The sequence below is a fragment of the Neoarius graeffei genome, chromosome 7, assembly GCF_027579695.1.
Source record: "Neoarius graeffei isolate fNeoGra1 chromosome 7, fNeoGra1.pri, whole genome shotgun sequence".
Lineage (NCBI taxonomy): Eukaryota > Metazoa > Chordata > Actinopteri > Siluriformes > Ariidae > Neoarius > Neoarius graeffei.
This window is the reverse complement of record NC_083575.1, coordinates 72,422,056-72,437,429: the sequence shown is the minus strand read 5'-3', so window position 1 is coordinate 72,437,429 and position 15,374 is coordinate 72,422,056. Positions and strand designations below refer to the sequence as shown.

General features: G+C 42.3%; 1 protein-coding gene across 1 annotated transcript; it reads right to left on the bottom strand.

The window, feature by feature from the left end:
* Positions 1-4,462: 4,462 nt before the first annotated feature.
* Positions 4,463-7,073, bottom strand: rtn4rl2a (reticulon 4 receptor-like 2 a). Its single transcript, XM_060924839.1, has 3 exons — positions 7,016-7,073; positions 6,417-6,643; positions 4,463-6,047 (listed from the first exon to the last, which is right to left on the bottom strand). Exons 1-3 carry the CDS (start codon positions 7,071-7,073, stop codon positions 4,956-4,958), a joined length of 1,377 nt encoding a protein of 458 aa, XP_060780822.1. The 3' UTR covers positions 4,463-4,955.
* Between the last annotated feature and the right edge of the window lie 8,301 nt (positions 7,074-15,374).

Here is a 15,374-nt window from a genome sequence, read left to right as displayed (position 1 = left end):
TTGGGTATTTTGGTGATTATGAGATTTAGAGAAGATGAAGCAGACCCAGTGAGCTTGGACCAGTGTGTGCAGTGGAGTGAAAAAATGTTGGACCTTTAAAAGAAACACCCACTCAGATTTGGCTTCACTCTCTCACTCTCTTTTTCTTCAAGTTATCTCCTGGTATTAGACAGACAAATGCAAGAAAAACACACACAGATAATGAGAAAGTGTTCAAAAGCAGGAGCTTAAATTGCTTGACGCATAGCTTGAGGGGAGAAAACACATAAGCTTTACTTTTAATGAACAAATATAATTAAACCGAGAAGACAAAGGAAGACAGATAGATAGAGAAATCAGGGGCGCAGATACGTTTTTTGAACTGGGGGGGACAAAGCTGCCAGCAAACCAACCCCAACCCCACCCCCAACATGTGTTGTCAACATGTGTTGACTTTCTAACTATGCCTGTGTGTTGCGTGAGCGGCAGTCAGTCAACAACTCTTCGCAAAGTTTCCTTATGAAACAATATGCTCGCTGAAATTATGGCAGGGAACACCAGATTAAACATTAAAACTGCCTTCTGAGCACTCTATCTACAGGCTACCACCGAAAGAAGGAGGCTACCAGAAAGGCATCTCTACTCCGTACGATTTTACTTTCACTACGACATTACTTTGAACAGACTATCAAAAAATTGCAAGGTGATATGATAAAGTAAGGCACAGTTTACTTACAGTCGTTGTTTTTTGAAAAAACGATGCAATCGTTTTCTGCCTTTTCGGTTTGGCACCCTTCATCATACTGTGTTGGGGTCCTGAACTAGGGGCTGTCCCCGATATGCCTGTCAAACTTGTTGTGGGTAACCATAGCAACCAAGCTCGAGCTCACAACCTGTGCAGTCTGCACAGCTCAACCAACCGAATATCAGTCTTTGTTTTGTTTTATGCGAGTTGTTGCAACTATGTATGTACTGCTGTGCACCTCAATAAACTGAATGGTAATTAGTCTTTTGATTTTTCCGTGAGGTTTGCCTTATGCAAAGAAAGACAGTATAGACGTTTTTTTCCTCCCTATAAGTGGGGGGGACCGAACGAGGTGAATTTAAATCTGGGTGGGAAGAATCCCACCCGTCCCACCCTCTATCTGCGCCCGTGAGAGAAATGCATTCTCAGATATGAGCAAAAGGCAACTAATGATAGCCAGATAGATAGATAGATAGATAGATAGATAGATAGATAGATAATGTGTGAGCCAACAGAGCCAAAGTCAGAAAGATGAGATGGTGACATTAATGTAAATCATCAAAAGGAGGGAGGGTGTGAGAATGTGTTAGTGGGCCAGAGAGATAGACAGAATGTAGGAGAGATATTTGATCTCAGTGCCAGATAAAATATGATAAAGTATGACAAAATTTATGCTAATGTTTAACACAGCAAGAATGAATCAACACCAGTTTCCTGTGATCAGCCTGCATGCTGAATTATTTGTGTTAGTGTGTGTACCTGTGCGTCTATTTGTAAAGAGAAATGCAAAACACATACAGCATCATGGGCACAATTACACAAAATGTGCAGTGATAAGTACTTGCAGAATGGCTCCCAGTGTGTGCGTGTGTGTGTGTGTGAACTCAGTAACTCCAATGTGACGTAAATGTGTAAAGTTTTGTGTGTAAGCACCATCGCAGTTCATGTACGTATGTTTCATGTGTGGGTGAACTTCCAGCTCGCAGCTCACTCTGACAAATCCCAACTTCCGTTCTCTGAAAAAGATCATCTTCACCCCTTCCTACCCCCCAACCCCCCATCTTTCTCACTCTCTCCTTTCTTCCATCACTTCATTCACTTAATTAGTGAGTCACTAGTGATCGTCACTAATATTCATCAATCGTCAGTACGCCCTTCCTTCTTCAGCCAATCCACTGTGTCTTACTATTGACTGGCGTGGTGATTGGCCAGTAGGCTCACAGATGGTGAGTGGGTTGGTGAGGGGGCACTGTTTGTTTGGCGCATGCTGAGAAACTGAAATTTGGCCTTGTAATTTATCTGCTTTATCTAGGATAGCTTGGGCAGACAGACAGAGAGAGAGAGAGAGAGAGAGAGAGAGACTTGATGACAGCATAAGCATCTCTTTATTGTCTTTGAGTGTACATCAGTTGTTGAACTCCTTTTAAATAATAATTTCTGTCTGTATTAGTGTATGTGTGTGTACTGTATTTATAATAGGTGTGTGTGTGTGTGTGTGTGTGTGTGAAACCAGTTGTGAACATGTGAATTGTATTTAAGTGCCTTTGGGTGCTGGATGGCATCTAGAGAACAAATACTTGAGTCCCACACGAAATTAAGTTGAAAAGAACAGAGTCATTTATTTCTCTTTTTGCTGAAAAGACAGCACTTATTTGTTGACACACACACATTGATTCACACACAGACACACACATACTTTGGGTTAAAAGGTATAACTCAGCTTTGGTCATCTGTGAGAGCCTTGAAAAAAGAACAAGGTCACTCGAGAGCACCTCTTTGCAGTTTGACCTTACCCTTATAGCTGTTGCTTGCATCACACACATAACATGTCACATACAGAAAATAAATAAAGAATACATAGACTAACTTTGTCATGGCAACATCCCAAGCTTTTGTGAAAAGACAATTACAGACAAGGGAGAATGTTGCTCAAACAGACCATTAAAATAAAATTCTATCTGAGGCTGACGATATCAATTTCTCTATGTTCAGTCATCCATCCTTAGCATGAGATGCTGCAGGACATTAAGTTTTTTCCATCTTAGTGCATCTCTTTGTTTTCCTCTGAGTATTTCTCTACTCACTCTGCCACCCACATCCACCCCTGCCTTATACTCCCACTCTCTCTCTCTCTCTCTCTCTCTCTCTCTGTGTCCTTGCTCTTTCACCAATGATTGGTCCATTTCTGCTCCACATTAAAGACAACCAATTCCCTCCATACCTGTCTCTTCCTGTCTTTCTCTCATTGCTCGATCCTCGAAACCTCTTCAGGGAGACAGCGAGAGAGTGTGAGGAATAAAGACCTTAAGGACATGACAGCACAACTTGAGAAAGTTAAAGCAATGCAAATATTTTGAGGAGAAGAGAAGATGATTGGAAAGAGAAAGTGTAACCTCATTCCTACATGAGTTTAAAGACATAGAAGGAAAGTAGGACAGTTAGGTGAACAAACCAAGCAAAAGATTAATTGCCTTCTTCACCTTCTGACCTAACACCTCATCCCCTGACATCACTGATAATGTTCTCGAACACAACACTTTCTGATGTTGGAGAATGTGCCAAATGTCAAGACATTCGTCAGTTCCTTAGTCAACTCTCCTCCTCCTACTATCAGTCCAGTCACAATGTTTGATTATTTGTATCCATTCTCACTAATTTCAAGATGTATAAAGTATTTTAAGTCAGTGGTTTTTCTTCTGAATTAATTTTTTTAAATCCATTTTAACCCAAGTCTCTGGATTAACTCAGTAGTCCCCTCTTGGGGGATTTAGGTTGGTTGGTTGGTTGGTTGGTTGTTGTCTTGGTATTACCGGTTCTCACATAACGTTGATGTTTTTAGGTATGAAGTCATACAAGCTTTGAAGCTCTCAGAGGTCAAAAAGAAAGTCTCATACATAAATAGGTAAAATTTGTTTATATTTGAAAAAGGGAAAAAGTGAAAAAAAAAAAGTCCATGACAAAGTTTCACATAAAATACATGAAGCAAATTCATTCACACCAGTTCTTGCTGACAGGTTGATCTTAACAATGGCTGACAACAGAAATTAGATCAGTTACACTCGAAACCAATCAGAGATCAGTAAATATGAACTGACAGATCAGTAAACATGAGACCGTTTCTTTGCTTTATGTACAGCTTTCCTGTTGATGATGTTGAGATCTATTTACAGGATGTTATCGATGACTTACTTGCTGTTAAAAGACAAATGAGAAGACAAAAGACAAATTTTCCTGCATTTTTCTGTCTTAGGAATGCTATCTTGTTCTCTGACTGTCTGTCTGTCTCTCTCTCTCCCTCTCTCTCTGCCTGTCTCTCTCTCTCACTCTCTGTCTGTCTCTCTCTCTCACTGTGTCTGTCTCTCTGTCTGTCTGTCTCTCTCTTTCTCTCTCTCCCCATATGTTACTTGCTGTCTTTCAGACATCTCTTTTATTCATCAGTCTCTCATTATTCTTGCATACAGTAGCCCTTTTCCTCACCACCATTAACACCTTCTCTTTTTGCTTTCACACTCCATCATTCTTCTTTCCCTGAATCTTTTGATACCCTTCGACATCTGTTATATAATGACTGATATTAGACAGTCCATCTACTGATAAAACTGTAAGGTAATGTGAAGAACTGTTAAAACCTTTAACTGATAAAACCAGTATAGTGTTAGAAATCATGTCTACCTAACATTACTGTAAGCAGTGCCAATAGTAGCACTGGAACTGTAGCACTTTGAGTAACAGTATTAGCTGCAATTATAAAGACAGTTATAGTCATAGGACCACCACAAGCAGCATTTACAATAGCCAAAATAGCACTAATAGCAGCCAAAAAAGGCAGAAGTATACAAATGTTGTACATAAACCTAGGATGGAACCATATATCCCCAGTCCATACAGACTGGGCTATATATGAAAAGTCCACAAGGAAGGAGGACAGTGTACCTGTTGACTAACTAAGTCCTCTGGTAGTAGCTATCATTACCTTCCATTGTGATAATGGCCTGCACTGCAGTACCTGGCCTGAATTCCCTGCTTCACCTACTGTATCCTAAATCAGTGTAGTGCCCTCTAGTTGCCTGGATAGCCTAGAGGCTCAAACTGAACAGAACAGAAATACAAGTAAGGTAGAAGTTAAACAGGAATCAGGTATGTGAGAGTTAGATTGAGTAAACGGGGTCTTCACTCCTCCAGAGAGGGGAAGAGAAATGGGGATCAAGATCCCTGACTAAGATACAAAGATTCAGCCAAAGAGGAGATGGATAGATACAGTCATGACGGACATAACAACTAGTAAGAGAGTGGAAGGTAAGGAAGAAGATGAAGAAGAGAAGGGGGGAAGGGTGTCAAAGTCAGGGCATTCCAGTTCGAAGCAGCGCAGTGAGGTGATGCCTGCATCCTCATTGCCATAGTTGGCCCAGTACTCTTCTTTTTCCAATTTAGGAAGCAGCGCCTCTTCCTCGCCCAGCTCATACTTCGTGGATGTGGATGTGACTGAGGGTTTGCCACCAGAGAAGGGATGGGCTTTCACGATTTCTGAGCTCTTCTCAAAGATGCCCTTGGTGGAGCTGACAGGCTTGTGCTTGGAGAACCACCAGCGGGTCTTGGTGCTGAAGGTAGTGGTGGTGGTTCCAGCCAGGGAGCCAGGGTCTGGCAGGGGGCACAGGGCAAAGTCCATTTCACGCAGGAAGCGAAGGTCCAGGCCACGGCGGGGAGCAGGAGATGCACAGAGCAGCTCAGAACTGGAGACCCGGTTGGACCTGAAGAACTCCCAAAGTGGGCGAGCCTCACAGCCACAGGTCCAGGGATTGTTGTTGAGCCGCAGGAACTCGATGGACTCCACATCGCGCATCGTCTGGCCGGGCAGCTCAGCCAATGAGTTGTTGAAAAGGAAGAGCATGGTAAGGCGGCCCAGGTCGCGGAAGGCGCGGCGATTGACCTGTCGGATGCGATTGTCGTGCAGCAGCAGACGATCCAGGTTGACCAGGCCACGGAACACATTCTCGGACAGCGTGCGGATGCGATTGCCATGCAGGTAGAGCTGGCTGAGGTTGATAAGATCAGCAAACAGGTCATCCTGGAGGAAATGGAGCTGGTTCTCTTGAAGATAGAGGTACTGCAAGCTGTAGAGCTTGTGGAAGATGTCATGGGGGAGGGTGGACAAATGGCAGCGGTGCATGTGGAGGCTCTGCAGCTTCTCTAGCCCACGGAAAGCTCCACCCTCCAGGCGGCGCAGGTGAGGGTTATCACCCAGGTCCAGCTCCTCCAGATCACGCAGCTCACTGAAAGCACCAGCCTCAATCCAGGTAATGTTGTTGGAGAAGAGCCACAGAACCTGAAGAGTAGGAGAGAAAGGGCACAAGAAAGAAATGTGGAGAGGGTGAAGGAAACAAGGATGGTGACAAAGGGGTGGAGTGATAGGTGTAAGGAAAAGAAAAAACAAGGTAGGATGAGCAGGAAGAGAAAAGAAGAGGTGAATGAAGGGGGAAAGTTATGAAAGCCCAGATGGTGATGAAGAAAGCAAGGATTTGAGTAGAGAAAAATGACATAGACAGCACAGTGAGGAATGTGGATAGAAGAGGAAGTGCAAAAAAGGAGAAATCAGAAAAGAGAATTAGTTAAAGGTAATACATTTGCACTCAATGCTTTACAAGAGAAATAGTCACTCTGATAGTCTCACTCTCTCTTTTACAGTTTCACATACCTGAGTCCCAAAGCCAAAGGAGCCCACTCTCAGCTCTGTGATGCGATTGTTCTGCAGAAAGACGCGCTGTGACTCGTAGGGGATACCGCTGGGCACGAAGGTGAAGTTCTGCGCCTGGCAGCTCACGGTCATGGGAGATGGGTAACACACGCACAGGTGTGGGCAGCTCTGCACAGGTGCAGGCTTAACCACAGCCAACCAGACCACCAGCCAGAGCGAGAGACCACCTAAGAGTGAAAGACCACCATTAAGAAATGAGCTCAGACTCTACACTCACTGCTCAGATCATGGCTGTCAGTCAAACTGTTGACTATATAAAAAAAGCATATTTAAGTACTGTATATCAACCTAAATCAGTCAAAATGCCATAAATGTCAACTTAAGTTGAGCTATTCAACTTCTGAAAATAACATGTTTAGACTAAATGTTTATGCAAAGTAAAAGCAACCATAGATCAAGGTTGTACAAAATTTCTTTACATAACTTTGAAAGTACAAAAAGTTTTTATGATGTAGCTACTTAGTGTACTTGATGGAGTGCAAGAGAAATCTGCAATGCAATACAGTCCAAGAAAGAAGCAAACTGCAGAAGGTACTTACCCTTAAAGTCGTGCGCCATGGAGCTTCGTCGGCTCCGCGTAAAGGCAGAAGTTTCCATTCCGAACCAAAGCCGAAAGCGAGTTAGCCTTAAGGAGGCGAGCAGGTCCTTGCTATCTCTGCTGATGCTCTGGTTCCTGAGTCGGAGCGACTGATGAGAGCGAGTGCCGAAAGCTCGCACCAGCCGCCGTTTATATTCGCCCGGCGGCACGGTGCCTACGTCGGTGGGCACCACGGAATCTCTCCTACGTCATCAACCGGGTCAGGCTCGAATGTGGGGGTGGAAGAACGGAAGAGGAGGGAGGTGTTGCCAGATTGCTCGATGTCCCACCCAACCCAAATGGAATGAGATCTTTCTATGAGCTTGGATACTGCTTGTAGACTAAACTCATTTTAAGTAATGCGCAAAATTTGCGCTCTGTAAAGGTTTCTTATTATGTTTATTTCAAAAAGTGTGAATATACATATATGTATAGTCTGATATTGAATTTTTAAAGTGTTTTTGAACTCTAATTAACAGGAAACTGTCAAACCAATCTGGCAACCCAAGAGAAAACCCACGGGCGCGCGCGCGCACAGGGATAAGGAGTGGAGGATGGAAACGAGTGTAGCCGTCTTTCGAGAGCGCGCGCAACAGATAAGGCTAGAGGGAAGTCGGGCTGTGAGCAGATTGGTCCAAAGACTCATGGACAGAAACTCGTGTTGCGGGCCACGCGTCGCACGCGCACGAGACGACGGGAGGGGCGGGGACGGGAGAGAGCGGGCATCGAGCCCGTTAATGATGACTGCACCGAGAAGAGGAGGATAGAACCGGACAGAAGCTCATTTCTTGGCAGCATTTGGGAGTGGTTTTCCTGCGACTTGCATAGTGAGAGGCTTTTAGAGGCAGTCATACTAGACAGAAGAGAGGTTACCCACTCCAGAGCCCCAGAGCCATGGCTCCCCAAGTGGGGTCCATACCGTACACTCTGTGAAACGAATGGGTTTTTATTTATTTAGAAAACCTTCTGATAGGGGCGGCACGGTGGTGTAGTGGTTAGCGCTGTTGCCTGGCCTCACAGCAAGAAGGTCCTGGGTTCGAGCCCCGGGGCCGGCGAGGGCCTTTCTGTGTGGGGTTTGCATGTTCTCCCCGTGTCCGCGTGGGTTTCCTCCGGGTGCTCCGGTTTCCCCCACAGTCCAAAGACATGCAGGTTAGGTTAACTGGTGACTCTAAATTGACCGTGAGTGTGAATGGTTGTCTGTGTCTATGTGTCAGCCCTGTGATGACCTGGCGACTTGTCCAGGGTGTACCCCGCCTTTCGCCCGTAGTCAGCTGGGATAGGCTCCAGCTTGCCTGCGACCCTGTAGAAGGATAAAGCGGCTAGAGATAATGAGATGAGATGAGACCTTCTGATAGGGAAACACTTGGTTGTAAGGTTCTGTACAGAACTTTTAAGGGTTCCTTCTGAGAAACAGAAGAACCCTTAAAAGAGTTCTCATCTCATCTCATTATCTCTAGCCGCTTTATCCTGTTCTACAGGGTCGCAGGCAAGCTGGAGCCTATCCCAGCTGACTACGGGCGAAAGGTGGGGTACACCCTGGACAAGTCGCCAGGTCATCACAGGGCTGACACATAGACACAGACAACCATTCACACTCACATTCACACCTACGGTCAATTTAGAGTCACCAGTTAACCTAACCTGCATGTCTTTGGACTGTGGGGGAAACCGGAGCACCCGGAGGAAACCCACGCAGACACGGGGAGAACATGCAAACTCCGCACAGAAAAGCCCTCACCGGCCACGGGGCTCGAACCCAGACCTTCTTGCTCTGAGGCGACAGCGCTAACCACTACACCACCGTGCCGCCAGAGTTGTTATGAATTATTATTATTTTTTTATTACAATATAACCATGAAGTCATGGAGGAAGCCATGGTTTAATTGTCAGAGAAGCAGTTTTGGGACCAAACGGTCATTGGTTCGATTCCCTGGACCAGTAGGAATGGTTGAAGTGCCCTTGAGCAAGGCACCTAACCCCCAACTGCTCCCCAGGCTGCTCTGGGTATGTTGTACGTCATTCTGGATAAGAGTGTCTGCTAAATGCCTGTAATGTAATGTAATAACCATGGAGCATACTTGTACAGTAATCACTATTTAGTCCAATATCTTTAAAATTAGCATAAATAACATCATAATAATTATGAAAGTCAGTGGATGATATCAAATAAAGCTGCTCTGTGATCAAATTTTTCATGGACATTAACTTATTTTTTACACTGAAAAGGGTTAGCTGTCCATTAAATAAGGTACAACTTGAATAAAAGACTGTTATTTGACTGCCGAGATGAAATTGTACAGATATTAAATCACTTAAGGTACTTGGGGAAATAATAAGTTCCACTAATCAGTTCCACTAAGCATCATCTTCCACCTTCATACAGTGCTCTTTGGTGAAGTAAGTATATTGAAAACTCCATGATTTCACTGGCTGTGTATTTACTGTACATTGAACCATACACGACTAACACTTGAGAGGATATGAGAAAGTGCTTTCACTCTCAGATTAAACTGGGGGTAAAATGACTCACTGAGTCAAATCGATTACATTAGGGGCACTGTTCTGTCTTTAAAGACACATTGACATTGTTTGTACCTTCTAGAACAAACACTTTTCTGAACAGTACTTGTTTTCTGTCAGCGTGCCACAGCCAAACACAGCAAAAGCTCCTTAATAAAAAATGACATCAGCATTAAGCAGATAGACAAAGTGACAGACAGACAAACAGATAGGTGGAGAAAACATGAAGAGCCTGAGGATGTCCACGTTATTCAACACCACCTCCACTTGCTTTCAAGTTTTGGATACCGCATCCCTCTCTCCCTTTCCACTTTCCACCTCCACACCAACACTGCATGACTGGACAAACAGGCTTTCCCCGCTCCACCTACAACAAGCAACCAGCTGGGAGTTTTGTATAAGTGTGTGTGTGTGTGTGTGTGCACGCGTGCGCATGCGTGTGCATATACAGTGTGTGTGTGTTTGTGCATGCGTGACTCTTTGTATGTATCATCTTCAGGCCAGAGGCATAGCATGACTGACACCATTTATACAAATCTGTGTTGGAGTGGAGGAGAGAAAAAGAGCTCGAATGACAGAGAATGAAAAGTTCAAAACTGACTAAAGATGAAGAAGAATATCAATGTGTGAGTAATACAGTAATAAAGGAATCAGATAAGTGAAAGATACGGTTGGTGGCAGAAACTGAGTTTTCCAAAAGATTTTGGGGGAAATTTTCACCCTGAAATTCACAGTCAATATTTTGATTGAAAAGATTTGGTCAAGTTTGCATTTGAAGTATATTTGTCTTTAGACATCAGGGTAGAAATACAGGGTGAATCAAAATTATGCTAACGCTAATGGATTATTTTTCTCCTGAATGTGTGGTGTGCCGTGACCGCTGCTGGCGTAATTGGGCCCTACTTTTTTGACACCCCAACAGTGACGTCAGACGTCTACTTACAGATGGTGCAGCAGTACACCATTGATAAACTTCCACTACAGATCCGATTGGCGGGGTATTTCCAACAGGATGGCACACCGCCGCATTTTGACCATAGTGTTCGTGTTTATCTTGACCACACATTTCCAGGTCGATGAATAGGTCGCGGTGGACCATTGCCGTGGCCTCCACACTCCCCTGATTTGACGCCCTGTGATTTCTGGTTATGGGGTATGATGAAGGAGCGCGTGTATAGCAGGAAAGTTCGTGATATCAATGACCTCAAGGACAGAATAAGGACTGTGGTATCATCTATTCCCTGTGAAATGTGTGTCCAGGCTTTAAATGTTACTGTTGCTCGCTGGTTTTTGTGTGTTGAACACGATGGCGAACAGGTTGAGACCGTCCTGTAAATCATCTTGCACATATGATGGATGTTTTGTGAATAAATGGTTTTTACCATTTAAGTGTTAACATATTTTTGATTAATCTTGTATATTATTCAACTCAAAATGATGAAATAGAATCAATGGGAACATACTTGTTGGGATATGTACATATCTTTTGTGTGTGTGTGTTTTAAAGAACTTAAAAAAATTCAGCACTAAAGGGGTCTCAGTAGGGCCGATGCCATTAAATGTTTATTAAATTATAGTGTTGCAAAAAGAATAGACAGCCATAGTGATAAGATGTGACATATAACACTGAGAATTCACTACAGAAATACACAAAGATGGAATTTCTTTTCTCTGGACGGATTTATTAACAGTTTTGCAGTGGGAGGACAAAACAGCTTAAAACATTTTGGCAGACATTTAGACATCATTATCTGAGTTAAGGGTAAAAGAAGAGAGGAGAGGTGCAGAAAGAGAGACATTAAAATACCTTTTTAAATAATTAATTGGAGAAATGACATCTAAAAGTAAAACATTTTCATGCTCTCTTGAACAGGATAGACAATTAAAACCTCAGTCTACACGTTTTTCTTAGTGTGATGAAAGCCAAACTGTACTCCTGTACATAATTCAACTAAGGCTTTGCAGAAGTTCAGTGCTTTTATGCTCTTCAGAGTTTAGCCTGAATGATTAAAAAAATAAAGTGAAAGATGTACCAACTAGAAAATGTAGCCACAGATGAATAGAAAATTGATAACCAGAAACTTAACTCATTGACATATCACCCACGGAGGTGAAGTAAAAAAAAAAAAATCAGTTGAAACAGTCATAAAATCAATGAACACAAGTATTATGACTGCATGAAGAGAAATAAATGATTAATTCATCAAATAAAACTCAGTGTAGGCTGCGTGATACACGGCCACTAATACTAATATACATTAGCTAATTAAAAAAATGATTCTGTGCATTATAAAATAGATTGAGTCTCGTAAAAACAGAAGCTGGATATTAATTTCTGCTTTTGGGACAGAAGTGTAGTCTCTAATGTTGGACAACCAGGGCTGATCCCCCCCCCCATGCATATATCTCCAGGCTACCACTGCACTTTAACACCTCCAAACTAACTCTGAAACACGGCTGACTTCTTCATGCGTCACCATAAAAGAAATACATAAGGCAGATAACTAGCGATGACATTATGAACATGGAGGTTGGACAAGACAATTTACAACTGTAGGAGGAATAGAGCATGTGTTTTCACACATGTTATTATAGGATTTTTAAAAATGTATTATTAAAATTTTTTTTTACAGCACATTTTTTGGGCCAAGATTTCTGAAATTCTGCTACAGAAATAACAGTAATTGCCTTTTTAAATGTCTTGTTAGATCATTTTGAATAAAATGCCCTTTTAGATACTCTTTAGCGGGTGTGCGTTATCATCTGAAATAAACAGCAAGAGTTTCATCATCTTCTGAAAGCCAAGAATCTAAACAGAGCATTTTTACTTAAAATCAAAATCTGTTTCTGAGCAAATAGGGCGAAAAATACATTCCCCCTCTCATACGTGATCACGCAGGTTTGTTGATGGTGGAGTGGCAGGATGTGTTATGCTCCAGTGTTCCCTCATGCCTATTTTACCTGTTTTATGTAAGCATGGAGAAATGGGAAATAATTAACTGTTATTCCGCTCAATCTCATCGTACATGAGCTGATAGCTAACAAGGTGCATAGCGCCGAATAGGTTATAAACCATGTACGACGAGATTGAGTGGAATAACTGTTTTATTATATCCACATTCCCTGGATTTTGAGAAACAGAGCATTTTTATTTTTTGCAAATTCAGTAAATAAAAACTTTATACAAAATATACGACAATCATTTCCACTTAGAATGTAAACAAACCAGTGAAATGACAGTAGCAATTTGTGAAAAATGCTATAATAATAATTCTTGAAAAATAAAAAAGGTATGTTCTTACCATCAAATACTTTTATTCTAAATTTTGTTGCTTTTTTTTATTTTTTTTTGCGGTTTTGTTTTTGAGTAGAGTTTTTATTTCGTCCTTGGTTGGTTCAGCAAGGCGTTCCGCCATTTTGATTTTTTCTACACACGGTATATGAGCTGATAGCCTAGTAGTAGAGTAGCCAATCAGAGCGTGCGGTTGCTCATATCCAGTGAATGTGGATAGAATAATAACAGAGAGTTTAACAAACATTAGCCAGAACTAATCATACTTATATTCACTCATGTTTCTTTTCAGAAACAGTGGAAACTGAAAATTCATTTATTCATTTTCAGCAATGGATTGAATTCGGATCATATCCTGGGAACGCTGGCTCAAAGGATGGGAGCTAAAAATCTCAATATTGAATGTGTGGCAAGCAAATAAAATATAAGAGCATGTCATTATATTTCAATATGCAAGCAAGCAATACAACATCAGGGTTTCACCAAGTTAATTCAGTTAGTGTATTTCTAATTGGCATATTCATAAAATAGGTGGCACAGCGGTGCAACTAATATCATCTATGCCTCACAGCTCCAGGGTCCCTGGTTCAATTCTGAGCTCGGGTTGCTGTCTGTATTTCTGTATCTTCTCTCTGTATCCGCAAGGGCTTCCTTTGGGTTTGATAAAAGCATGCCTCTATGTAGAAATAAGCATGTGCATGGAGCCCTGTGACGGACTGACATCCCATTCACGTTGTATTCCTGTCAGTATTCCCAAGATTGGCTCAGGATCCACAATGAGCCTGATAAGGAAAAAGCTGTTACTGTATGTAAATAAATGAATGACATTTTAGGTCTTTTCCCCCGGTAGTATATAAAGAAACTCAAAAAAATCCCTTCATCGCTAACACTTTCCCATTGTGTTACACTCTGACTTACTGGCTTTCACTTCTTGAGTGAATGACAGCAGATTGGGTGAGTGAACGCTGATGCCAAGTATCATCTCAAGGTTTTGACTTCTGGCTTTGGCATACTGAGTTTGACCACACAGTTTGCTGAAGACATTTGCTGTGTCTGGATTGAGTCACAAAGGAGGATTTATGTCTTATTCTTGTGCCATTGGTCAGGACTGCAGAAATTTTCACACTATTTGACAAAACAAAGTTATGCTCTGATATAAGCTTCAAGATTCAGAGAGGGCAGGAAACTTCAGCTGACGAAAAAAGGACTCTGGATGTACGTTCATATCCACACAAACTCTACCTCAGTGATAATGGGTTTTCATCCCGCCCCTGTTTTTCCGCTCCCTGTTTTGGTAGTGAGGATGGATATGACGAGGCATCCCACTGACGCTGTACGCCTCTAATGATGCAAACGCATAATTAAATGCAAATCCCTGCTGTGGTCTCTTCATGTTCACTCTCCCAGTTTTCATGCACTCTCACTCGAACTGCTTCTCTTTTTCCCTCTCTCCCGCCCTCTCTGTTTCTCAATACACTCTCTGTCTTCATTCTCATTTCCCCAACCCTCGCTTTCTAGTTTCTCTCATTTCTGTCTCCAGAGGTGTGCCATGTAATGATGCATCTACCTTCCCACCTCATGCCCTATCATCTCTACCTTTTACTGCAATTTTTCAGCACCAGGACGTGTATTATTCAGGGTGCTTCAGGATGTACTATGCTGTAAGTTACATGTTTAGTCAAACATTTTGTTCAAAAGCTTTTCTCTCATGTAAAGTTGCAGATTTGGAGTTCATTGGCATAACTAGTTACAGTAAACTGGGATGTTTTGATCCTGTTGTTTCCCCCTCTCTTTTCCATGATCAATCAGGCTTATTGATGGCGGAGAGGCAGGATGCTTTATTTTCCAGCGTTCCCTCATGCCTGCTTTACCTGCTGGCTCTCCCTTTTAGTTATGCTATCCGTGCTTCAGCTCTCTCACAATGTAGTCCATTTTAAACTACTGAAGGATAAAAGCTTACCCAATAATCTATCTTTCTCTCTGTCAAGCTGTACCTGTACTCCTGATGCCAGTGCCTGATTCTGATATACGTCTACTGCTGTGGCTCCCTTCACCCTCCAAACCAGCTCAATTCATTCTGACCATTTTTCAGGGTTTTTTTTTTCTTTTCTGCACTTGTGACTCATCTTCTGCTGCTGTGGACCATCCCTCATCAATACCCCAAAGGTTTCAGTTTCCCCAGAATTATTTTATGTTTAAGTCTATCCAGATTGGTCATGGGTTCCCTTTTGAGTCTGCTGCCTCTAAAGGTTCCTTTGTCCCAGAGTTTTCTTTGGCACTGTCACCACTGTCTTTCTTATTAGGGATCTTTATCTTCATTTCTGTAAAGCTGACTTGTAACAATTTCTGTTGTATAAAGCACATTCAATAAAATCGAAAATAGGTAAACAAATGATTCTCATGAGTATGATTAAAAAAAAAAACAAACTCACTAGGTATTGTGTGTATAGGCTCTGGGTATAAAGTAATGACCAGACATATCAGCCTCATGTTTATTAGAACAGTTCAC

What these genes read in the sequence shown, in the direction of transcription:
- rtn4rl2a (XM_060924839.1), bottom strand. Translation starts at nt 7,073, where the DNA reads ATGGAAACTTCTGCCTTTACGCGGAGCCGACGAAGCTCCATGGCGCAC. An exon ending in CATGGCGCACGACTTTAAGG is followed by an intron (nt 6,644 to 7,015) that starts GTAAGTACCTTC and finishes TTTCACTCTTAG; the next exon opens with GTGGTCTCTCGCTCTGGCTG. An exon ending in CCTTTGGCTTTGGGACTCAG is followed by an intron (nt 6,048 to 6,416) that starts GTATGTGAAACT and finishes CCTACTCTTCAG; the next exon opens with GTTCTGTGGCTCTTCTCCAA.